The 21,722-nt window shown below is 39.4% G+C and overlaps 2 protein-coding genes across 2 annotated transcripts in view; one reads left to right on the forward strand and one right to left on the reverse strand.

Moving 5' to 3' along the window:
- zbtb32 (zinc finger and BTB domain containing 32) overlaps positions 1-729 on the forward strand; it is a 9,869-nt gene extending 9,140 nt beyond the window's left edge. Inside the window, exon 5 of the mRNA XM_041986797.1 lies at positions 1-729. This exon is cut by the window's left edge and continues 728 nt beyond it. The gene's annotated coding sequence lies outside the window, so the exon portion shown is untranslated.
- An 882-nt stretch (positions 730-1,611) lies between these two features.
- Positions 1,612-19,402, reverse strand: LOC121640948 (G protein-activated inward rectifier potassium channel 3-like). Its single transcript, XM_041986765.1, has 3 exons — positions 19,189-19,402; positions 17,643-18,876; positions 1,612-2,990 (listed from the first exon to the last, which is right to left on the reverse strand). The coding sequence occupies exons 1-3, from the start codon at positions 19,393-19,395 to the stop codon at positions 2,626-2,628; spliced, it is 1,806 nt and encodes a 601-aa protein (XP_041842699.1). The 5' UTR covers positions 19,396-19,402; the 3' UTR covers positions 1,612-2,625.
- Between the last annotated feature and the right edge of the window lie 2,320 nt (positions 19,403-21,722).

The following is a 21,722-nucleotide window of genomic DNA, read 5'->3' on the forward strand; positions in this document are numbered from 1 at the left end:
AAATATGCATTTATTTATCCTTTATTAATTAATGTTATAATGAAAGTGTATATGTATTTATAAGATCCTTTGATAATGTGATGCTCTGGTTCTTTAATTTTCCTCTCAGCTAAAAGGAAAGGGTGAGTTTATTCATTCAGTCAAGAGTACTTTGAGCTTGTAAGTCTTATAACTGAACATGAAAAAACAAGTTTCCCAAAGACAGCTTAATTGCTCATTAATGTATGCTGGATTATTTGGATGGCTTTAAAGACATCAGCAAAGTTTTTGTTACTATGTCCTCTCAGAGACACACATATTCCAGTGCTTTCATTTATTCATTAGTGAATCTCTCATGTTTTCTGTCATTATTTGTAACTTTAAAGATGGTGACACAAATATTTATATTCTCAAAACTGCTTTGTTCATTTCAGGACTGCCGTAAATAGTTAACTGTGTATGTCTTGCAAGTAACAGCAAATAGTATTTAGCAGCTGACACTTCTCTGCAAAGGTGGCACACACATTTTATAACTGAGTTTATAACAGCAGTTTTCTAAGTTTGCAGTATGTAACAATAAACAATGCTTCCTAAAGGGAGCTGTTAGTATAGCTTTCTGGCCTATATCCACTGAAATATATTTGTGGGTTTGTACAGCATTATCACAAAATGAATATTAAATTCAATTATATGTAATATGTTAGACTAATCAAATAAAAAGGCTTGCAAATGAACCACTTTCTTTGCCATTCATGTCATTTGTACAAACACTGCAAGGCATGCAAATGTTTACACAACAGGAAACATTTGTTTAAAAAAATCTTACATTATTACTGATCGATGCTAAATTTACGTGAAAATGCACGTATTTCTGTAAAATAATGTATAACTGACTCATTGCTTATACAGTATGCAGACCAATTATGCTTACTGTTTTGTGTATTCACTCTTTTAAGTCACAATCTGAGCCAGGAAAAACTCATTTTGCTCATGTTCATGGTAAAAAGAAATCTGTTTTTGGTGTGGAGTTCGTTTTAGGTAAGTAGTGGTTTTAGTCCATGTAATACTCTCTGAAATACTGGAAACTATGTGGACATTTGTGTTCATCGAGATAAGAGTATGAATGTTTTAAAACGTGATGGTGTGATTTCAGATTTCCGTATCCACACATATTTATTAAATTGCTATTACATGACACCTGAGAGAGGGGAATCTTTGTTAAATAACCAGTTGAGAAAGTTATGTCGCATTCCCTACCTGAAATGTTAAAATTCCATAGTTACAAAACCAAAAGTGTCATTAATATCATCACATGTGGTCACTGAAGTGTCCAAGTAATAGTTTATGCATCAAAAATGAAAAACAAAATTATATTGGGCATGCTAATTTTTGCTGTAGCTATAAAGTTCACAAATAGCAGTAAAATGTGAAGCACAAACCTCAGTAAATTAGTTGGACTGATTCTTTTAATTAAGCTTTTCTATGAGTTATAAACTACTACAACAAGAACAGGAGCAAAGATTGCTGAGTCATCGCCTTTCAGGAGCAAAATTAATACTGCCCTTGATAAATACCAACATTTATAAAATTATGACAGAATATGCTCTAAGTGTTATTAGTTCCAGGGGTTTATTCATAGCTCACATTTAATTAAAATTTACAGAGTTTTCATTTTAAAATGATGCATATTGTAACATTAAAAATACCTCCCAGCTAGCAGAATTGTTTTGGCCGAATCTGGGTTGCTTTTGGCATTTATGGCTCGGTCACAGCACTGGCAAGTGTTGCGTGGTCCAGAAGTGGACCAGAGGTCAGTTGCCAGCCTGGCTTGGCTTATAGCAAGTCTCCTGTGGGCTACATGTGGTCCAGATGTCAGTTGTTTGGTCTGGACATGGATTATGGCAAATATTTTGTGGGCCAAAAGTGGTCCTAATATGGGAAGCCTTCCTTATGGTAGTTTCCTTGTGGGCCACATGTGGTGGTGATGTGGCTAAGTTTTGGCAGCCACTCTCACATTTACGCCATAAGTCAACGCCAAATTTGGGCCAGACAAAAATTCACATATTGGCCATATTTGGGCCAAACATTTTTTGTTATCTGGGTTAGCTTGACTTTAATTGTCACTTAAGTAAGAATACTGGATACCTGACAGCTAGAAATGAGAAGCTTGTTTTCCCTTTTTTATTCCCTAATCTAAAAACCTGATGTTGTTTGAAATACATACAATAATAAATTAATTAATGCATTAATCTAAGTGGTAAATCTGCTGGCATTAAGTTAAAACTTAGTCTATGGAAGCATCCCTGTAAGGTACAACAGTGTAATAGTAACACTATCATATTGAAGAGTAAGAACAAACAACCTGTTTGGATGTTTTGATTAGAAATCTTGTTGGCAGTAATTGCCACTTATATAGCATAAGTAAGTGCGTGTGTGTGAGTGAATGGGTGATTGCAAGAGTGAGCTGTATATAAAACAAATGCTATAGAAATTCAGTCGATTTACATAATATTAATTTTCTCACATTTGCTTTTCATGCTGTGGCTTGTCAGTGTCGGCAAAAAAAGTCTAAGCATGTTCTTTGTTAAAAAGTTTTTCACTATAAGTTACAGAAACAAAGTCTAAAAAGTCCTTCATCAGATCTTGTTATGGCATGCTATTCTCCACACTTGCTTCACTTTCATTCCCTTCAGATGTTTTCTCCTCCTGAATGTCACCAATGGTAAATCCTCTGTGAGATGGTGACTTCTCTTTGGCCTCCACGGTCATCCCCTCTGCCCAAGCTTCACAGCTTCTGCAAGCTTTTTGACTTTGGGATTTAAAGTCTACCAGAGACATTAGTTGATGTACTTGGTTGGCACTGCATTTAGGCAGTGGCACCTGGTAGGTGGTGTGGAACCGACGCAGATCCACTCTGAATGAGCCCTTCTCCAGCGTCATGCATGGTTCAAAGCGAGCACCCCACTCTATCTCCGTTTCAATATATGATGTCTTGGCTTGGCACATCATCCCTGTTTTAAAAAATGAGATGAAGGAAGTTGTTAGTTCTGATCCTGTCTAGTGTCCCTACCTCAAAGATGCAGTACACAGTGTTTGCCACATGATGTCGCCTGGTATTCATAACATTTTGATGTGTGGTAAGAAATATAAATGTTATTAGATGATGATAATGGCTTCATGTCTTCATACTTCCCTTTAAATCAAGGCAGTGTGCCTGTCAGTATCCCAAAACTAGATACAACCAAAGCATCCATGCCCACTTATAGATTGGGTGGGGAACAAACAGGTCTGTTGTCTTGGCCCCAGGGTGGGACATACATATTTTCTCATCCCAGACCCAGACAAGACAGTGGAATACCATATCTACATCTATAACATGACCTACATCTATAACATGTTTTCCCCAGAAAGGACATTAGTCAAACTAGAAAATGCATTTCCTGCTCAGAAAGCACTGTGTGCTGTTTAAACATTGGAAATCTAATTAGATATGGTGACCTGGGGCGCCGAAAAGGGGGGGTAAAGGGGAAGGATTCTCGGGCCCATGACTGACAGGGGACCCAGAAGGTCCCTCAATGCAATTGTAATACTAATAAAATTATCTAATATTCAATGATAAACCTACAGTCACACAAACATTTTAGTTACAATGCAATGGTATCACTAAGTTCCTTTGTTTTGGAAACATTTCTGAACTAAAACATCATCCATGTCCGAACAGGCACGAGAGCAGCCGAAGCAGATGCTGCTGCACCTTTACCACGCCTTCATATCTTATTACACAAAGTTCTACCTTTTAAAATGTGATTATTTAACTTTAAAGACGCTCCCAGCCATTGTTTGGCTGTAAATCTCCACAGTGGTTTGCTTGTGACCGTATTACATTTAGTACATATAATACAATAAACCATTAAATGGTCCTGCTATGTTTTGTTTCTGAGCCTACCTAATTTATTTTTTACCATTGGCTTCTGATTTAATGATGATAATGCTCGCAATACAATAAGTCATAAAAATTGAGTGGTCATTTTGTTTTTGATGATGTTTTAGCTGAGATTTGATTTATTTCTCCACAGATTATAAATGCATTTCATTTTCATGAACGAGGTTATTTTGTATTAAAGTTTTGTATTTGTAATTTGTTTTGTAATTATCATGAGATAATTAAGTATTTAAAAAAAAGATAGATGGGTTTTTAAATATAAAGTATCTGTCTTGCAGCAAATAGTTGAATCTAAATTAACTTCATTGTATTTTTAGTGCTTCTCCTGCCAACTAGCCTGTCATGTTTTTCTTCTAATTCCTTTTAATTTAATTTCTTTTATTGCCATTTTGATGGTCAAAATAGCATTAAAGTTGCCAATTGGATGTATTACACTATTAATATTTTCGGGGGGGGGGGGTACTCAGTTTCTTTTCATGGGGCCAAAAATCTCTAGCAGCGCCCCTGATGGTGACAATGTGAAACAGATTTTAATGTTTGCTGAGCTGCTCAGTTAGAAATTCACTTGACATTCATACTCTAGAAATGAAGAGGACAGAGTGGACTAGAACAGCTGCTGTTTATACAGCAGTAGCTTGCCAATACCAACTTGAAGAGGAAAAAATTGTTGAAAAGAGGTCCACTTTGATCAGGATCAAAAGTATTCTAATACAGAAGGGTTGTACTTTACAAATGATTAAACTAAACATGCTATAATCCCACAAACAAGTGATTCTGTTTGATTGTGTTAACAGATTTCCTCTTCATAACATCACACAAAGATCTTTCAGTGGAAGTAGAATAGAAAAAAACTTGTATACAGCAAAAGTCAGTAGACAGACCACATAAAATTATAATAGAACACTGAAGTAAAGGAGCCACTGAAATCCAAAATTTGCCAGACTAACAGAAATGTGGTGATGGGCTGCAAACCTCTCTTTTGAAAAACTAAATAAATTTAGGAAGCAACTCTGAACTATTGGCCACATGGAAACCAGAGAGCTGCAGACAAAAAACAGTGCTGTACCTACTTTTTTTTAAAGTCAAGCATTTCCTTTCCAAACATTCCAAGACACTTCCTGCATGCGTGTGAAGGCAGTGCTCCAGACTTTCTGTCTGCAGACCTGACAGTTCACTTCAGTACAACCATGAACTGAAAAAATAGCTTACAGTTGATTTCAACACAGCCCACTTTATTTAGTTTGATTTTTCACAGAGGACAGGACAGAGAGACAAAACAAGCACCATGAGGCTGAGTCAGGAGACCTGCTGAGGGAAATAAAAAGAATGAAAAAGCACACATTATAATGTCATAACACACAATATACATGTATACATATAAAGGTAAGCCAGGAATACCTGCTGAGAGAGAAAAATATAAGCTAAGCTAATAGCAATAATAATGTCATAATGACATTGTTATTGCCATTGCACATTGTTATACACACACAAACATAAAAACCTGCTGAGAAATTTTTAAAAAGCAGAAGTTATTAGCAATAACAACGTCATAGCACACTAGATACATACACAGGGCTGTCAAAATTATTAACATTTTTAATCAGATTAATCACAGCTTAGAAATTATTTATGATTAATCATTAATCACTATGCCTGAATTTTGCCTGTTTTTACTGTATTGCATCAACAAAACGAGCCAATGCTACAAATATTTACTGTTAACTGACCTTCCCTTGGGTAAATGTCAGATGTCCAAGGGTCAGTAAATGCAGCATGTAATGTACTTCTATATGTTGTTCTGCATCATCTCTACCATGTTCTAGATCATCCAGCACCCTTGTGGGAACAGAAAGAGAAAGTAGCGGCCATACTGGGGTACGTGAAAGTAAACCTATTCTCCCCATTGTGCCAGTCAACATTAAGTCTAAGAAAAGCAGCTAGACAATCCAAGTTTACGTATTTCTGGACCAAGGATGTGCAGCAACCTTTTGCACTGATGACGTTATGCAACAGCTTAACCTACACAGATGAAAGACTTACATCTTACTTACCACAAAGAACAAGCACTCATATCCTATTAGACCTGGAATTTAGTAGCCTGGATAGAGATAATTACATCGACCTGCCACCAGTGTACACCCAGCACAGCATACCAGTTAAGAGAGGAAATATACCTCAACAGAAAGACAGATATAGGTAACTGGCCTTACATGCGTGAAGTTCATATCTCATCTATAGAAGCAAAAGTTGGCCTGCATTTGGGCACCAACATGGAACTACAACAGATCCTAAACAGTCAAGGATGTGGACCCTATGCTGCAAGACCGCCCCTAGGATGGGTCGTTAATGGTCCCATCAGAACCAAAGAAACACACCACCGAATAGAAAATCACACGGTTATCCGTATTTCGGTGTCCAAAGTGGAAAATATGCTAACTCAAATGTACAACGCAGATTTTCCAGAAAAGCAGTATAATGACAAAAGAGAGATGTTACGTGAAGACCACGAGTTCATGGAATCAGCTCAGCAAAGTTGGCTAATGGTCACTACTGCATCGGACTCCCATTAAGAGACAAAGAAATAAAAATGCCAGATAATAAATCTGTGGCAGAACAGCGACTATTAAGCCTCAAAAGAAAGCTCCTAAGGAATCCAGAATTCCACACAGAGTACAACAACTTCATGGAAAGTTTGTTGACCAAGGAATATGCTATCAAAGCACCTGAAGAACAGGTAGGAAGACAAGATGGGAAAGTATGGTTCATTCCTCACCACAGAGTCTACCATCCCAAAAAGAGAAAATTAAGGGTGGTATTTGACTGCACTTCTTCATATCAGGGAATATCATTAAACTACCAACTCCTACAAGGTCCTGACCTTACAAACACATTGACTAGCGTGTTAAGATTCAGAAAAGAAAAAGTGGGCATGATGGCCGATATAGAATTAATGTTTTATCAAATAAGATTACCAGCGTGGATGCAGCTCTACTGTGCTTCTTATGGTGGTCAGAGTGTAACGTGAGGTCTGAACCTGCAGCATACAGAATGTGTGTACACTTATTTGGAGCAACCTCATCACCCAGCTGTGCCTCCTACGCCCTGAAGGACAGCCGAAGATGGAAAGGAGGAAACTTGGTCTGAAGCTCTACGTCGATGACTGCTTAAGATCGACATCAACAGACGAAGAAGCCATCATGATCTCCAAGGAACTAAGAACGCTATGCCTCAAGGATTTCACCTAACCAAGAGGAGAAGCAACTCCAGAGCTCTGCTCATGTCTATCACACAAGAGGATAGAACTTCAGACATCAAGAATCTCAACCTTGGTAAAGATGAGCTCCCTACAGAGAGAGCATTAGGCATCCTGTCGTGCACAAACTCAAACACCTTCGAACTGAAGGTTGAAATACAAGACAAACCATGCACAAGAAGGGGTGTCTTATCAGTAGTAAGTTCAGTCTATGATCCTTTGAGGTTCCTAGCATCCCTTATCTTACACGCCAAACTCCTCTTTAGAGAATTATGTAAGGAGAAAAAAACCATGGGATGAAGAAATGTCCTACGAGCACAAAAGGGCATGGTTCAAGTGGCTGTCAAAAACTTTTGTCCTTTAGTGTTAACAGAAGCTTCAAGCCCAATTGGTTTGGTGACACCAAGATGGTGCAGTTGCATCATTTTTCAGACGCCAGTAACAACGGCTATGGCACAGTCTCTTATCTTCTGTCGACCAATGACAAAGGCCGAAAAACTGTTTCCTTTCTGATGGGAAAGTCAAGAGTGGCACCTGTCAAACAAGTCACCATTCCTAGGATGAAACTTACAGCAGCAGCGATAGCTGTAAAAATGGATAAAATGTTAAAGCAGGAGCTGCACTTACCACTGGAAAAATCAGTCTTTTGGACGGACAGTGTTACGGCACTTAAGTACATTGAAAATGAGGCTGCCCATTATAAGACATTCGTGGTCAGTCGGGTCCCTTTCATTAAAAAAAAGTCACAACACCGTCACAGTGGAGGTATCTGAATACAGCTGACAACGAGGCAGATTATGACGCATCAAGGGGTGTAAAGGCAGAAAGTCTTCTCCAAAGTAAAAACTAGATTCAGGGACCTGAATACCTATTGGGACAAGTCTGCGACTGGCCAGAATGGCCAGACTTAATTCAGAACATAGCTGAGGAAGACACGGAAATCAAAATCTCAGCCAAATTGTCTCTCATACAGACCTCCACAACGGATACAATGACTCCTTTTATACAGCCCTTTTTGAGCTGGTATAAACTAAAAAAGGCAACAGCTTGGATCATACATTTCAAAGAGATCCTGATAAGACTAAAAGACAAGAGAAAACAACTTCAGCAAGAGTTAAAAACAGCCACAAGTGCATCGCTACAACAAGAAATGAACACTTACAAGCAAACCTTAAAGGCCCAAATTCTAACAGCAGAAGATGTTGCAAAGGTCGAGTTGTAACTAATACAACTCCATCAATGGCAGAAGTTTTCACAAGAAATAAAGACTCTGCAAGAAGGACACAGCTGTGTTGGTAAAGGCAGTCACATTTTTAAGCTAGATCCATTCTTGGATGAAGGAGTGCTGAGAGTAGGAAGTCGTCTCTGCAAAGCAATTATGCCATTCGAGGCCAAACATCCAGCCATTTTACACAAAGACGACTGGATCTCTAAACTCATTCTCTGCCACATTCATGAAGAAATTGGGCACTCAGGAAGAAATTATATTCTTGCAAGGCTGAGACAGAAGTATTGGACACCTAGAGCCTGTTCATTAATACAAAGAATAGTCTCAGAGTGCAACACCTGCAGAAAGCTGCATGCTAAAGCTGGTGAACAAAAAATGGCAAGTTTACCAAAGGATCGACTGCTACCAGACAAGCCGCCTTTCACAAACACTGGTGTGGACTATTTTGGCCCATTTGAAGTCAGCAGGAGTCACACTAAACTAAAAAGATATGGCGTGATCTTCACATGCCTGACAAGCAGAGCATTCACCAGGAAGTTGGATGCACCCTGGATACAAGCTCATGCATAAACACTCTCTGTTGCTTTATAAGCAGAAAAGAACAGTCGTCTATTATTTGCTCCGATAATGGTACCAACTATACAGGAGCTGAAAGAGAGCTGCGGGAACCACTACAGAACCTGGATCAGAACAAAATCAATGAAGCCATGTTAAAAAGAGGAGTTACATGGATATTCAACACCCCTGGAGCATCGCATCACAGAGGAATATCAAATATAAACAGAAAAGTTCTCAGGTCTTTATTAAGACAAGTTCTAGATGATGAGGGTCTGACAACAGTGCTGTGTGAAGTAGAGAGCATAATCAATGATAGACCTATAACCACAGTCACAAATGACCCCAACAACCTCGAGGCTTTAACCCCAAACCACCTCCTCCTGATGAAGGCACAACCCAACATCCCACCAGGCATCTTTTTAAAGGTCCCATATTATACACTTTATTCCCAATCTGAGACCATTCATTAATATCTAAATGAAATATTTCCGCCATGGTATGGACAAATCGACCCTCAGTTTGAGTGCAGCGGCTACTCTTCACCTCCCTCTTTTTAGCAGCTTCAGAAATGTGCCGTTTATGGTGGGCGGAACCCTGGTGGAGCAGCTCAGCTGTTGGCTCCGCCCGTCATGAGGTGATTGACAGGTTAATATATTTTCAAGCTATCAGACTAATAAGGCCGAAACGATAAAATAACAGCCAGCTCTTACCTCTCCAGCTGTGTCACGGACAGTTGGTATTGAACCTGGCTTCAGCTTCAAACGGTTGGCGAAGCCTGCTTTCCATGCCCCCATGTTGTGGAAACAGTCCTCTTTGAAATGCTGGCCACAGACATGCAAAACCTTTGGAAGTTTTCCGGGTACATTTCCTCCAAAAATAAAATTAATCCACTCAGTCCTCGTGGGTTCAGTGGATGGAAGTAAAAAAACGTTTTCGTGTTCATTTATGCAGCCACAAACAGAACAGTGCTTCTGTCGCTTAGCCATGTCCGCTAACGAGGGTTGCCGAAGAGGGAAAAACACTGGGCGCAAGGTGATTTTTAGAGGGCGGGCTTTGAGAGCCGGTAGACGGGTCCATCGCTCTGTGGGGAGTGGTTATTGTCCCTTATGACGTCATAACGTACACGCTTTCAAACAAGCTCATTTCAGCGCTTACTTCCCTAGAGGTGGAGCAGGGGGGAGAGAGAGCGCCTGAAAGAGTTTCACACTTACGGGTCTCCTACACATGCGGGGGGACCAGTATGACTGTTCCAAAACCATTAAAAAGTTAATTTTGCATAATATGGGACCTTTAAAGGATGACGCCTATCCACGTCGTCAGCTGCGTCAAGTCCAGTAAGTGGCAGACCTGTTTTGGTCTAAGGTGGACTATTGAGTATCTGCCTCTCCTGCAGGAAAGACAGAATTGGAACACCAAAAGGAGAAACTTCACAGAAGGTACTATCGTTCTTGTCATCGACTCATCGGCACTGCAGAACTCGTGGATTATGGGAAGAATCATTAGGTTAGTGCCAGATTCTAAAGGAACAGTTTGCAGCGTCTGCATTCGAACCAAGGCAAGCATACTGGAGAATACCTATCACCAAGGTCTGCCTTATGGAAGAAGCTCTGTAAGAATCATGGGGGCTTCAAACAACACAAGAGACTGAATATTTGTTGTTCATTTATTAGATAATTTTTTACAACAAGACACGGATCTATGGTACATTTATTATCGGAAACACGTGTCAACTACTGACCACAAGAAACAAGAAAGAGTCTCTTACATGACGTTTAACCAAGGGAAGGTCAGTTAACAGTAATTATACCATGGTCTGGGTGAATACTTGATTCTGATTGGCTGTAGGGTGTCCATTAAAAAGTGATAAAAGAAGTTCCGGTCAAATAGCCCTATAGTTGTAAATTATTTTTGTAAATTATTGCTAAATGCTAGTTGGTAACCGTGGCAACAGAAACTCAGACGCTGGGCTGGAGACTAGTCATGATTAGTAGTCTGTCTTTTAGATTCTGGTCTTGAATCCTCTTTCAAGACCAGTGATTATCATCCTTGTGTTGGTCTCCCATCTCAGTCCTGCATTTGGATCCTGTCTCTGTGTATCACATAAATCCTGTTCTTTGTTGTTCAAGGCTATTTGTGTTGTTGTTGTTTGTTTTTTATGTTCATTTTATGGTCTATTCTCTGGTGTTTTACGTGTTGTTTTCCATTGTCTGCTTTTGTTTTGTTTTTTGTTTGTATGCTATTTTTTTTTTTTTTTTACTATTTGTATTTTCCTCCTCTCTTTTAGTTACTCTGTTATGTTCTATTCTCTGTTTTCTTTTTGTTTTTATATGGTCTTTGTAATTTGCTTGCTGTGTATTTCTTGGATTTTTGTTGTATTCTGTCTTTAGATTCTGGTCTTGAATCCCGTTTCATGTCGAAGAGATTATCCTCCTTGTGTTGTTCTCTCATCTCAGTCCTCCATTTGGATCCTACATGCCAGGGTCTCTGGATTTTGATTGATTGATTGTTCTGTTTTCTGTTTTTCTTGACTTATTTTGTAGGTTTTCCCTTGTGTTTTCTGTTTTGCTTCCTTCTTCCTGTCATTAATTATTATTATTATTATTATTAATGTCATTCATGCACCTGGTTTGTCTTAGCTAACTCACTTAGCCTGTTTCTTGTTAGTTGTCCTTTGTGTATTTAAACCCGTTGGTTTCAGTTTCTCCTTGCTAGATCTTTTTTTTTTTTACTTTTAGTTCTTTTTTCCTTGTAATTGTAGTTTTTCCTTCAGTCCACTCTATTTCCTTTTTTTTTTTATTTTTATTTAACCTTTATTTAACCAGGTAAAAAAAATGTTTGAGAACCAGTTCTCATTTACAAACATGACCTGGCCAAGAGGCCCCAGCAGGAATAAATAATGTACATACATATAAACAGACAACTGTGCATACACAGGACCACAGTGCAACAATACAATACAAATTAAAAAAACGCAGAGTGAGTACAAATATATAAAAATGAAAGGGGGAAAGGGAGTAGAACACAGTATATAAGACGGATTTATGTGAGAGAAAAAGTAGTGGAGAAATGATTGTATATAAGGGAGAGTCAGCATCGTCAGCAGGAACAAGTATCTACAATAATCTGTTGAAGTCTCTGTCTAAACAGAGAAACAGATATCAGAGCTGGAAGTTTGAGAGTGTTCTGCAGTGTATTCCAGTCATATGCAGCGGCAAAGTGGAAGGCGTTACGGCCGAAAACAGTGGCGGTTTTGGGAATGATGAGCTTAATAAATTCAGTTGACCTGGTGTGATAAGTGCTGCGAGCGAGGTGGAGAAGAGATGAGAGATAGAAAGGTGTCTTGTGTAAGATTGACTTGTAAATAAAAAGAAACCAATGATGGAGTCGCCGAGTGTGAAGGGAGGGCCAGCCCACCAATTTATAGAGATCACAGTGGTGGGTGTGGAAAGGGGCGTTTGTGGCAAAGCGTATGGCTGAGTGGTATAGAGTGTCTAGTTTTTTAAGGGCTGAGCTTGGTGCCATTTTATAAATGATGTCGCCATAGTCAAAAATTGGGAGTAAGATCAATTTGACTAAAGTGCATTTGGTTGCGTGAGTGAAAGAGGCTTTATTACGGAAAAGAAAAGCTAGTCTGGCTTTTATTTTGGCTTGGAGATTATTTATGTGGGTGACGAATGGCAGAGATGAATCCAGCCAGATGCCCAGGTACTTATAGGAGTTGACATAATCCAAAGCCATGCCGTCTAGGCAGGTGAGTATTGGTAGGGTGTCAGCGCCAGTTTTCAGCCTAAAAAGGATGCACTTTGTTTTACTGGAGTTGAGGCGAAGGTAAAGGTTGTGGAAGGACTGCTCTACTGAAGTGAGGCTGAGTTGATGAACAGCTGCAGCAGCTTGTGGGGAGGGGCCGACTGAATACAGAATGGTGTCATCGGCGTACAGGTGGATCCGAGAGCTGCCAGCAGCTTTATCTATGTCATTGATGTAAATGGAGAAAAGGGTGGGGCCCAAAATAGACCCTTGAGGCACACCTTTCGAAATAATGAGTGGTTCTGACATGATATTTTCTGCTTTCACTAACTGGGCACGGTCAGAAAGGAAGCTGGAGAACCAGTCACAGCAGGAGATGGACAGACCAATACTGGAGAGCCTTCGTAGAAGGATCTTATGGTCAACTGAATCAAATGCCTTGGCAAGGTCGATAAAGGTGGCTAAGCAGACCTGCTTGGAGTCTAGTGCTGTGATGACATCATCCAGGACCTTCGCGGTGGCTGTTATACATCCATGGCCAAGCCGAAAGCCAGACTGCAGGTCAGATAGAATGTGGTTTGAGTCAAGGAAGCAGTTTAGTTGTTTGAGCACTAGCTTCTCCAAGACCTTGGCTAAACACGGAAGTATGGAGATGGGTCGGTAGCAGTTTGGATCCGTGCCGCAGCCACCTTTGAAGAGTGGAGAAATCATGGCTGATTTCCAGTCGGAGGGGAGGATGGAGTACTGTAAGGACCTATTAAACAGACTTGAGACAGGTGCTGCAATAATGTGAGCAGCTGCTTTCAAGAACCTCGGATGAAGACCATCAAGGCCAGCAGATTTGTTTGGATCCAGCTTAGTGAGCTCATCCTGCACTTCTAAGATGGAGAAAGGTGAGAAGGAAAAAGGTGTGTTGTTCAATGGAGAAGGCTGAGAATCTAATGAGGCTGGGTCGACCTCGCTTGCTGAAGCCAAATCTGGACCTGAGACAGGGAAACTTGGGTCGCATTGACGAAGTGATGGTTGAGAAGTGAGGCCATGCGAGCCTTATCAGTAATAACAATGTCATTGAATATCATAGAGATTGGTAGCTGAGGGGAGGCAAGCTTATTCTCCATGATCTTGACAGTTTTCCAGAACTTCCTCGCATCAGAGCCACAGGTGGAAAAATTCTCCTTAAAATGGGAGATTTTAGCATTCCTGATGGCCTGTGTTGTTTCCTTTCTTGTTCAGTTTGGTTTGTGTTTTTCTGAAACCTGCTGTAGCAGTGACTTTGGGGTTTTTGGACTAATAAACATCTACCGCCTCCATTCGCCTTCCTTCTGCTTGGTTAAGCATCTTGGGTCCCCACACCAGGCCCTGACACTATCTCCTGGTCACGTCTCCATGGATCACAAAACTTTTAATCCATGTTGTTCTTTGCTGTTCTTTTTTTATCTACATATTTTGTTCTGTTATGTGATTTTTTTTATTTTGTTTTGTTTTGTTAAAATTGATATTTATTGTGTTTTATTCTACTCTAGCATTTTCTGATAAGGGACGGGGTGTGGGCTACTTATCTTTCCGTGTACTCTGACATTGTACAGGCAGGTGTAATCCGGCTCGCCTCAGTTGCTGTTCACCTCTAACTTTACAAAATTAAGAGACAAATGGGTGTTAGTGTGATGATGGACATATGTAAACAGAAGAGTAATATAAAGCAATAGATTAGATACATTTTATGTATGCACATGCTCACATGCATGATAGCATAGCATTATATTTACCTCTATCTTAAAGGTTTGGAACTGTTCTCCATCATTATCATACGTAAAGGTTCCAAGGAGAGTTCCCTCATCTTCCACTGATTTCATGATTTTTAAACATGGTTGTTCAAAATGTAGTTCTGAGCGATATATGTTCATAGTATTAATCAGAAATGCAAGTCCTTGTGGAGAAATTTTAAGATGATAAGGTTAGTGACATAGTTTAAAAAAATAAACATTATACAAAACTATCAAATAGTGGTTGCTGAATAACTTTAGAGAGAGGTGATTACTTACCAACGGTGAAGATTATTAAAAATACATATAACATGGAAAGTGGCAGTTTTATCTCACTGCACTCTTCGTCTGCATCAAAAGTGTTGCATACGGGGCACTCGTCTTCTACAGGAGATATCATCTCCTCCGGGACTTGAGGACGAACTCTTTGCCTTTTACATGATCTGAATGTGACAAATACAACTTAGGTTAGTTACAAGTTTTAAAGCTGTTACATAACAAAAACATAAAATAAATGACAGTGCTGGAAAAAAAATGCATATTACTACTTTAACTTACCTCCAAGTTGTGTCTTTGGTAGACCATTACTATCATAGTACCCGAGGGATGCCAGTCGAGCACTTCTTCGTGACATGACTGTAATCCAAAAGAGAAAAATTGAGTGATGGTTAGTGACACAAAGTAAATAAATAGTTTTTTTCTCATCTTTAACCTAATATCAGAAACAACTCAGTGGATTGATAGTTATACAAAAAGACTTTAAAATAAAAAAAAAAAAGTTCTGTGTCTAAACTATTTTTATATTTGTCATCACTATAGGATAACAAAACATTACAACATGATTTTACATTTAGTCAAACATAAAATTGACTGAAATTTAAGGTCTTGTTTGCAAGCTAAATGTAATATGTACTGCCATGTCATAGCAAAAATAAACTGTAAATTCTCAGCTATAGTGATTGTTAAGCTTGCAACAGGGAGTCAGAAGGGCTTATCAACTTTTTTAGTTTCTGTGAAACGTAAATCAAACAAGCAGCCTAACTTAAAATTGCACTTACAAACAATTTTAGGTTTATGTTCATGCAAAGCTGGGGAGCTTTGCATGAACGTAAACAAAAATATATTGGCAAAAATAAAAAAACAATGTTTTTAAGAAAATCTACAAACAGATTTTAAGTTGTTTCTGATAGGAAACGTGGAAAAACTATTTAAACTATTATTGCTACTGTATAAATAACTGTGAAAAATTACTTACTTTGCTATAACTTGAAATGAACCTTGAATCGATCCTGAACAACAAGAAAAATTTTTCCCAAAATTTCTGTCAAGAGTTTCAGCTGAATGTCAAAAACAGAATGTCAGGTTTAGAATCCTCTGCCTTGATACATCATCAAAGAACAAATCGAACGTTACGCCCAGTAGTACATGCAGGCGCACATGTATGCGCACAAAGGACGAATGTGCATACTCACGGCGCAAAAATGCGTAACCACGTACACACACGTCCCCCGTGACTAACGGTCAACTCATAGCCTTCCGCGCAGAAAAAAAAAAATAGTTGACGTAACACATGAAATTTATAGAACATGTAAATTAACATAACGTATATATATCAAATTCATATTACAGAAATTGGGGGAAAATAAATCATGTTACATACCTCCCCTTCTTCAAAGGAAATGTCCTCATTTCAAAAATTTTACAACAGACAACAACATCTGGCAACAGATAAAAATAAATAAATAAAATAAAATAAAATAAAAATAACAATGACCAAAACTTCACCACCAGGTAAATGTGAGATAACCTTTACAGCTATGAACAAAGTCCTAACACCTTTCTCATGAAAGTAGGCCAGTGGCTAACGTACAATGTGCCCGCTACTAGTAGTAAGTTCACCACTAGAGGGCTGCAATGTTTCACTTTGGGTTTGCAAGGGCTGCCTATGAGAGACCCGTCCTGTTGGCCTCCTAATTAAAGGTACAGAAGGCCTGATACCTGGTACTTGGTTTACAGCTGTTTGGCCAAAGAATAAAGAAACGAAACCAGGGAGTGCCATCTTTCCCCCAGAGATAGATGGGCCATAACCCACCCTACTCCACCTCAAATTGGCTAGTACTCACTGCTCCACTGATTTGCCCACTGGTTAACTTTAGCCGAGGAAAACTCTGCGTATCGTTTACAACTTTACTTTAAAATTTCACCTTTGGAACACATAATAAACCCAGCAGTTCAAACAAAAATTAGCTTTCACTGTTATAATAAACCCAGCAGTTCAAACTAAAATTAGCTTTCACTGTTATAATAAACCCAGCAGTTCAAACTAAAATTAGCTTTCACTGTTATAATAAACCCAGCAGTTCATACAAAAATGATCTTTCACTGTTATAAACGTCTGTGTGAATGTACATTAACCAGTAGCTCAGCTAATGTTAGCGATGCTACACCGGTGAAGTTAGCCAGCAGCTATGTTAACATTAGCCTGACACCCACGCCCGCTATCTGCCCCACCCCCGTAGGGATGCTCGCAGGAAAGGAGACGCTGCCTCTTCGCCAACAGCTAAAGATGCAGATACAACTTCTGATGAAGACGTTAAAAACATTGTGTGCAGGACTGGAATTACACCGGGCAGCCTTTGTCGGGCGTGCACCATGATGTGCTGGCGCTTATATTGATGCATGTAGCGCAGTCAAAAATATGGTTACTACAAATAAATGAATGAAAGAATGAATAAATAAATAAAATGAAAATGAAAATATCTGCTGCTACTGGATTCAGCTTGTTTAATCAGAAACAAGGACGGAAAGTTCTTTTAACAACCACAAAAGAAAGCATAGTGTTTTTTGAATGGACGCGCGCAGCTCTCTACAAACAAGGCTGCTGTCCACTGCTGGATCACATTTGGAGGATTTAATTATTTAAATAAATAAATAAACCACAAAGCTGACAAGTGAATGCTATTCTTTTCAAGACACATCGGGAACCTTTTTGAAAATTAAATTTAACCTGAAAGTGAATTATTTTTAGGGCTCCCCCTCAAAGTATCAGGTGAATGTCTTTAGGGGAGCTCCTGTGCCTTTCAGCCTTTCAGGGGAGCCGAGCTCCCCCTAGCTCTTCCGTAATTTGAACCCTCCTCATGATTAATATTCTAATCATTATTAGTGACTCACCTGTAGCCTCAACAATTCCTTCCAAAATGACGATAATTTCAAACTGCTGTCGTTTAAGTTGCTCAGGGCCCAGTTCCCACAGTGGACTGTTGGCGTCAATATTATGCTGAATAACTTGAGGCTCAACAAGGAAAAGTCGGTCTGACCCAGTTTCATAACCGAGGTCAATCTCTGTCTGCTCAAGTGGCAGGAACTCTCCCTCTGCTGTTTGGCGGGACTTGATTAACTTTGCACGGACTTTTGCATCCACCATGTGACTTTCTCTCAGGTCTCCTATACGGAACATCAAACACAGCTGGTCATCGCGGTTTGCAATCACACAGGTGCGACTGAAGAGAAGTGTCTCAGCCCGCTTCTTTGGACGAGATATTTTCACAAACATGCAACCCACCATGAGTGCATCTATCATGGAGCCAACAATACACTGCATCATGACCAGTAGCACAGCCTCATGGCAGGTGGGAGACACAGTGCGGGATCCATAACCAATGGTACGCTGTGTCTCCACAGAGAAGAGCAGAGCTGAAATGAAGCCATCCACACCTAAATAGCAAGGCTTTTGGTGTACAAGGTGGTTCTCATGAGCACCAAGAGGTTGCATATGTTCTAGGTCACCTCTAAAGGATGCATTAATGTAATAGAGTCCAGCAAATAAGAACCAAGTGGTGATGTAGCACATCATGAAAACAAACAGAAACCAGCGATACTGGAGGTCCACGAAAGATGTAAAGATATCAGACAGGAAACGCCCCCTCTCAGAAATGTGACACAGGTTGACACGACACTTTCCATCCTTAGATACATAGCGAAGTTGCTCTCTGGTTTCTAGGGGAAGTGTGGGTGTTTGGTTACTTTCACTCTCCAAGAGTTTACTCCGTGCCTTGGCGAGCCTCTCCATTTCTCTAGCAGGGCTGGATATGTTGCTGTGAGCTGGTGAAAGAGGGCTGCTGTGGAGAGGACTGCTGTTAATGAAACAAAGGGGGCTAGAAGAGCCCATATTTGGGACACTGAGGGCATGGCGACGGTAACATGAAACATTGTTGGGCTCTATCAATGAGCAGCGACGCCAAAGGTTTTGTTCTTTATCTATGAGTCCAGGAGTTAATGGTGGAAGCAGACAAATGTTGCTTGGATAAGGAGTGTCTTTTGTGCTTTTGTGGCAGTTCTTGGCTGTTCCTTGCTCTGGAAAAGTCCCTTGCATGGTGTTTGATGACTGAGCTCTGTCTGTCTCTGTCTGTGAAAAGATAAAAACATTACACATTTCTTCTTTACTGTAGATCTACTGAGTTCATTTCAAGTTAAATAACTCATTGTGCCACAGCCTTGTAACTATATTTTCATTGGCCTTTTCATACTTTGCACAGTACAATCTATTATGTTGCAAGGATTAGGTCTGTGGTTCTAGACCTAACCCATTTATGAGTTGTTCATGAAGAGCTGGACATAATGAACAGTCACATTACCATAATAGTAAAGGAAAAAATCCCAGTTATATGAGGTTTTGAGTATGGACCAAGTCATTAAAAATTACAGTTTACTGCCTTACATTTATTGAGTAGCTCTCACACTGAACTTTCTCTCCTGAAGGCGTGGAATGGACAACCATGATAGATTTCGGTTGACAAGTCGCAGATGTACGTTGTCCTATAATCCCATCCTGAGTGGCCCCAAGATGCTCTGTGGCTCCTGTGCTTATTGTTGTCCCCATGGACCCTTTGCTCTCCATACAGTCTTGTCTTGCACCAAGATCCATCACAGGATGCAAAAGAAATAAATACTAGCAGCAGAGCATGGTCATGAACTGATTCGGTTCTTCCTGTGGTTTTAGACCTAAGGATAAAAAGAGGAATTTCACACAGAATTTGGACCTTAACCCCCTCCAGAGTTTTTTACATCCAGCCAGGAGAAACATATTATACTTCTATAAAATAAATAGATAAGCTAATTAAAAGCAGCTTAAACATTATTAAACTAATTCAATTTTTTTGTCTTAAAAAAAACAGACATGAAATGTAATATTACACCAGAGCTTAACTAACCTGGAGGTAGTGTTATCATTCCATTCCAGCCACAGGGTACAGAAAATTTCCTTTTACAGCAATGTCTGCAGCGCACATTAAAAAGTGACACTGAGCAGCCCAGCACTTAGAGTAAAAGCTTTAAGAGATAGATCCTCTCCTGCTGAAGATAAGCTCCATCATCCTGCTGCCTCAGCAGTACCACCACAGTATCCTGCAAACTAGGGTGGAGTACTCATCCACTCTCCACAGGACAGACTGCTAAAGTTATCTAAACTTAATTTGGACATATTGTAATAATGCTAATTTATACATATGTGAGAGTCCATTACTTAAATAAATGTTTATTAAACTCTGCAATCAAAGAGCAGATTGAATACAAAGTAAACTTGAGGTAATGTGTTTTCCAAAAAAGGTAAAAGACCTTCACAGAGACACTTTGCAGAGCTTTTCTGGTGTCATGATCTCAAATAGCATTCATGATATCACTCTAATCTTTGCTTCTGCCTTTAAATTTAGCAGAACTTCTGCATTATGAAAGCAGTGTGGGCTAATAGGGTTGTGGACAGAGGAGCTTGTTTCATGAGGAAACTAGTAATTCAGGAAACTCTGAGTCATGATGGGAAATGCAGATGTGAATGATAATTTCCAGCTGGGTAAACAGTTTCCAGCCAATGTTTCAGAGACATGAAAGCATCGTGAAACTATTTAAACAGATCTGGCTCATGAATTATTTTGTGGTTTGGCTTCTCTTATTTATAGGCATGTGGTGTTCACCACACAAACTTCTCACAAACTTCTTGTTTGATACTAGTTTTATCATCTCCCTGGTTTCCTGAGTTGAGTGTTGTCACCACTGTTTGTAGCTGGACAAACAAATAAATAATATAGTTAAATCCAGTTTCTTCCAGCTGAGGCACCTAAAAAATAATATTTTTCAAGAGGCTATAACTATAACTACAAGGTTGGAATACTGCAGTGCTCTGCATGTTGGGGTGGACCACATCAGTCCAGCTCTGAGGTCTTTACACTGGCTGCCTGTTCGTCAGAGAATAGATTTTAAAGTTCTGCTGCTGGTCTATAAAGCTCTGAATGGTTTAGGACCAACATACATCAGTGACCTCTTGACCCAGTATGAACCTGCCAGAACCCTCAGGTCATCTGGTTCCAGTTTCTTATCAGTTCCCAGAGTCAGAACCAGACATGGAGAAGCTGCATTCAGCTTCTATGCTCCACATGTCTGGAAAACTCCCAGAAAGCCTCAGATCAGCTGAAACACTCAGTTTATTTAAATCCAGGTTAAAGACCCACCTGTTCTCTGCTGCATGGAACTAGTTTTTATTTAGAAATCAAAATCTACATCTGGTTCTTTTAAGCTGGAATCATGTTTTAATATTGTCTTTCCCCACACTGAAATTTTATTTCTTGCATTTTATCCATTTTATTTTAGCATCTTTGTTCCGCTTTTATTTCATTAATTGCATTTCTTTTAATCTTTTATTTTATCTATTTATTTATTTTTATTAATGCACTTGTATTGCTTTCTGCACCCGGCTGAAATGTTTATGTAAAGCACTTTGAATTGTCTTGTACATAAAATGTGCTATACAAATAAATTTGCCTTGCCTTAACCAAGCTTCTCTGGCCACCTGCAGATGGTCCAAAATGCAGCTGCTTACTTGCTGACAGCCACCCTTTGACTCAGAGCACATTTTGCTTGTTCTAGCTTCCCTTCACTGGTTTCTTCTTCTTTTTATATATGAATACTTAAATGAACTAGCACCACCATATCTATCTGACATGTTTCAGCCCAACACATGCCCTTGTGGCTTTTAAGGTCTGCTGATCAGCAGCTCCTAGTTCTTCCTAAGCAGGGCTGAAACTTATGGGATGGGGCTTTTACTGTGGCAGCTCTTCTTGAAACTCACTTATTTCCTTCAGCTTTTTTTTTACCTTAATTGAGTTGAGTTTTTTTATTATGTATATATACATACATATATATATATATATATATATATATGTAACCAGGTGGTTCTGCATAGTGAGGGAGGCTGATGTTTCC

Source organism: Melanotaenia boesemani, chromosome 6, assembly GCF_017639745.1.
Source record: "Melanotaenia boesemani isolate fMelBoe1 chromosome 6, fMelBoe1.pri, whole genome shotgun sequence".
Taxonomy (NCBI): Eukaryota; Metazoa; Chordata; class Actinopteri; order Atheriniformes; family Melanotaeniidae; genus Melanotaenia; species Melanotaenia boesemani.

Coding starts and splice junctions, on each gene's coding strand:
- LOC121640948 (XM_041986765.1), bottom strand. CDS start 19,395: ATGGATCTTGGTGCAAGACAAGACTGTATGGAGAGCAAAGGGTCCATG. Junction 18,877..19,188: donor GTGAGAGCTACTCAATAAAT/GTAAGGCAGTAA, acceptor ATCTTTTCACAG/ACAGAGACAGACAGAGCTCA. Junction 2,991..17,642: donor AGGAATTGTTGAGGCTACAG/GTGAGTCACTAA, acceptor TTTTTAAAACAG/GGATGATGTGCCAAGCCAAG.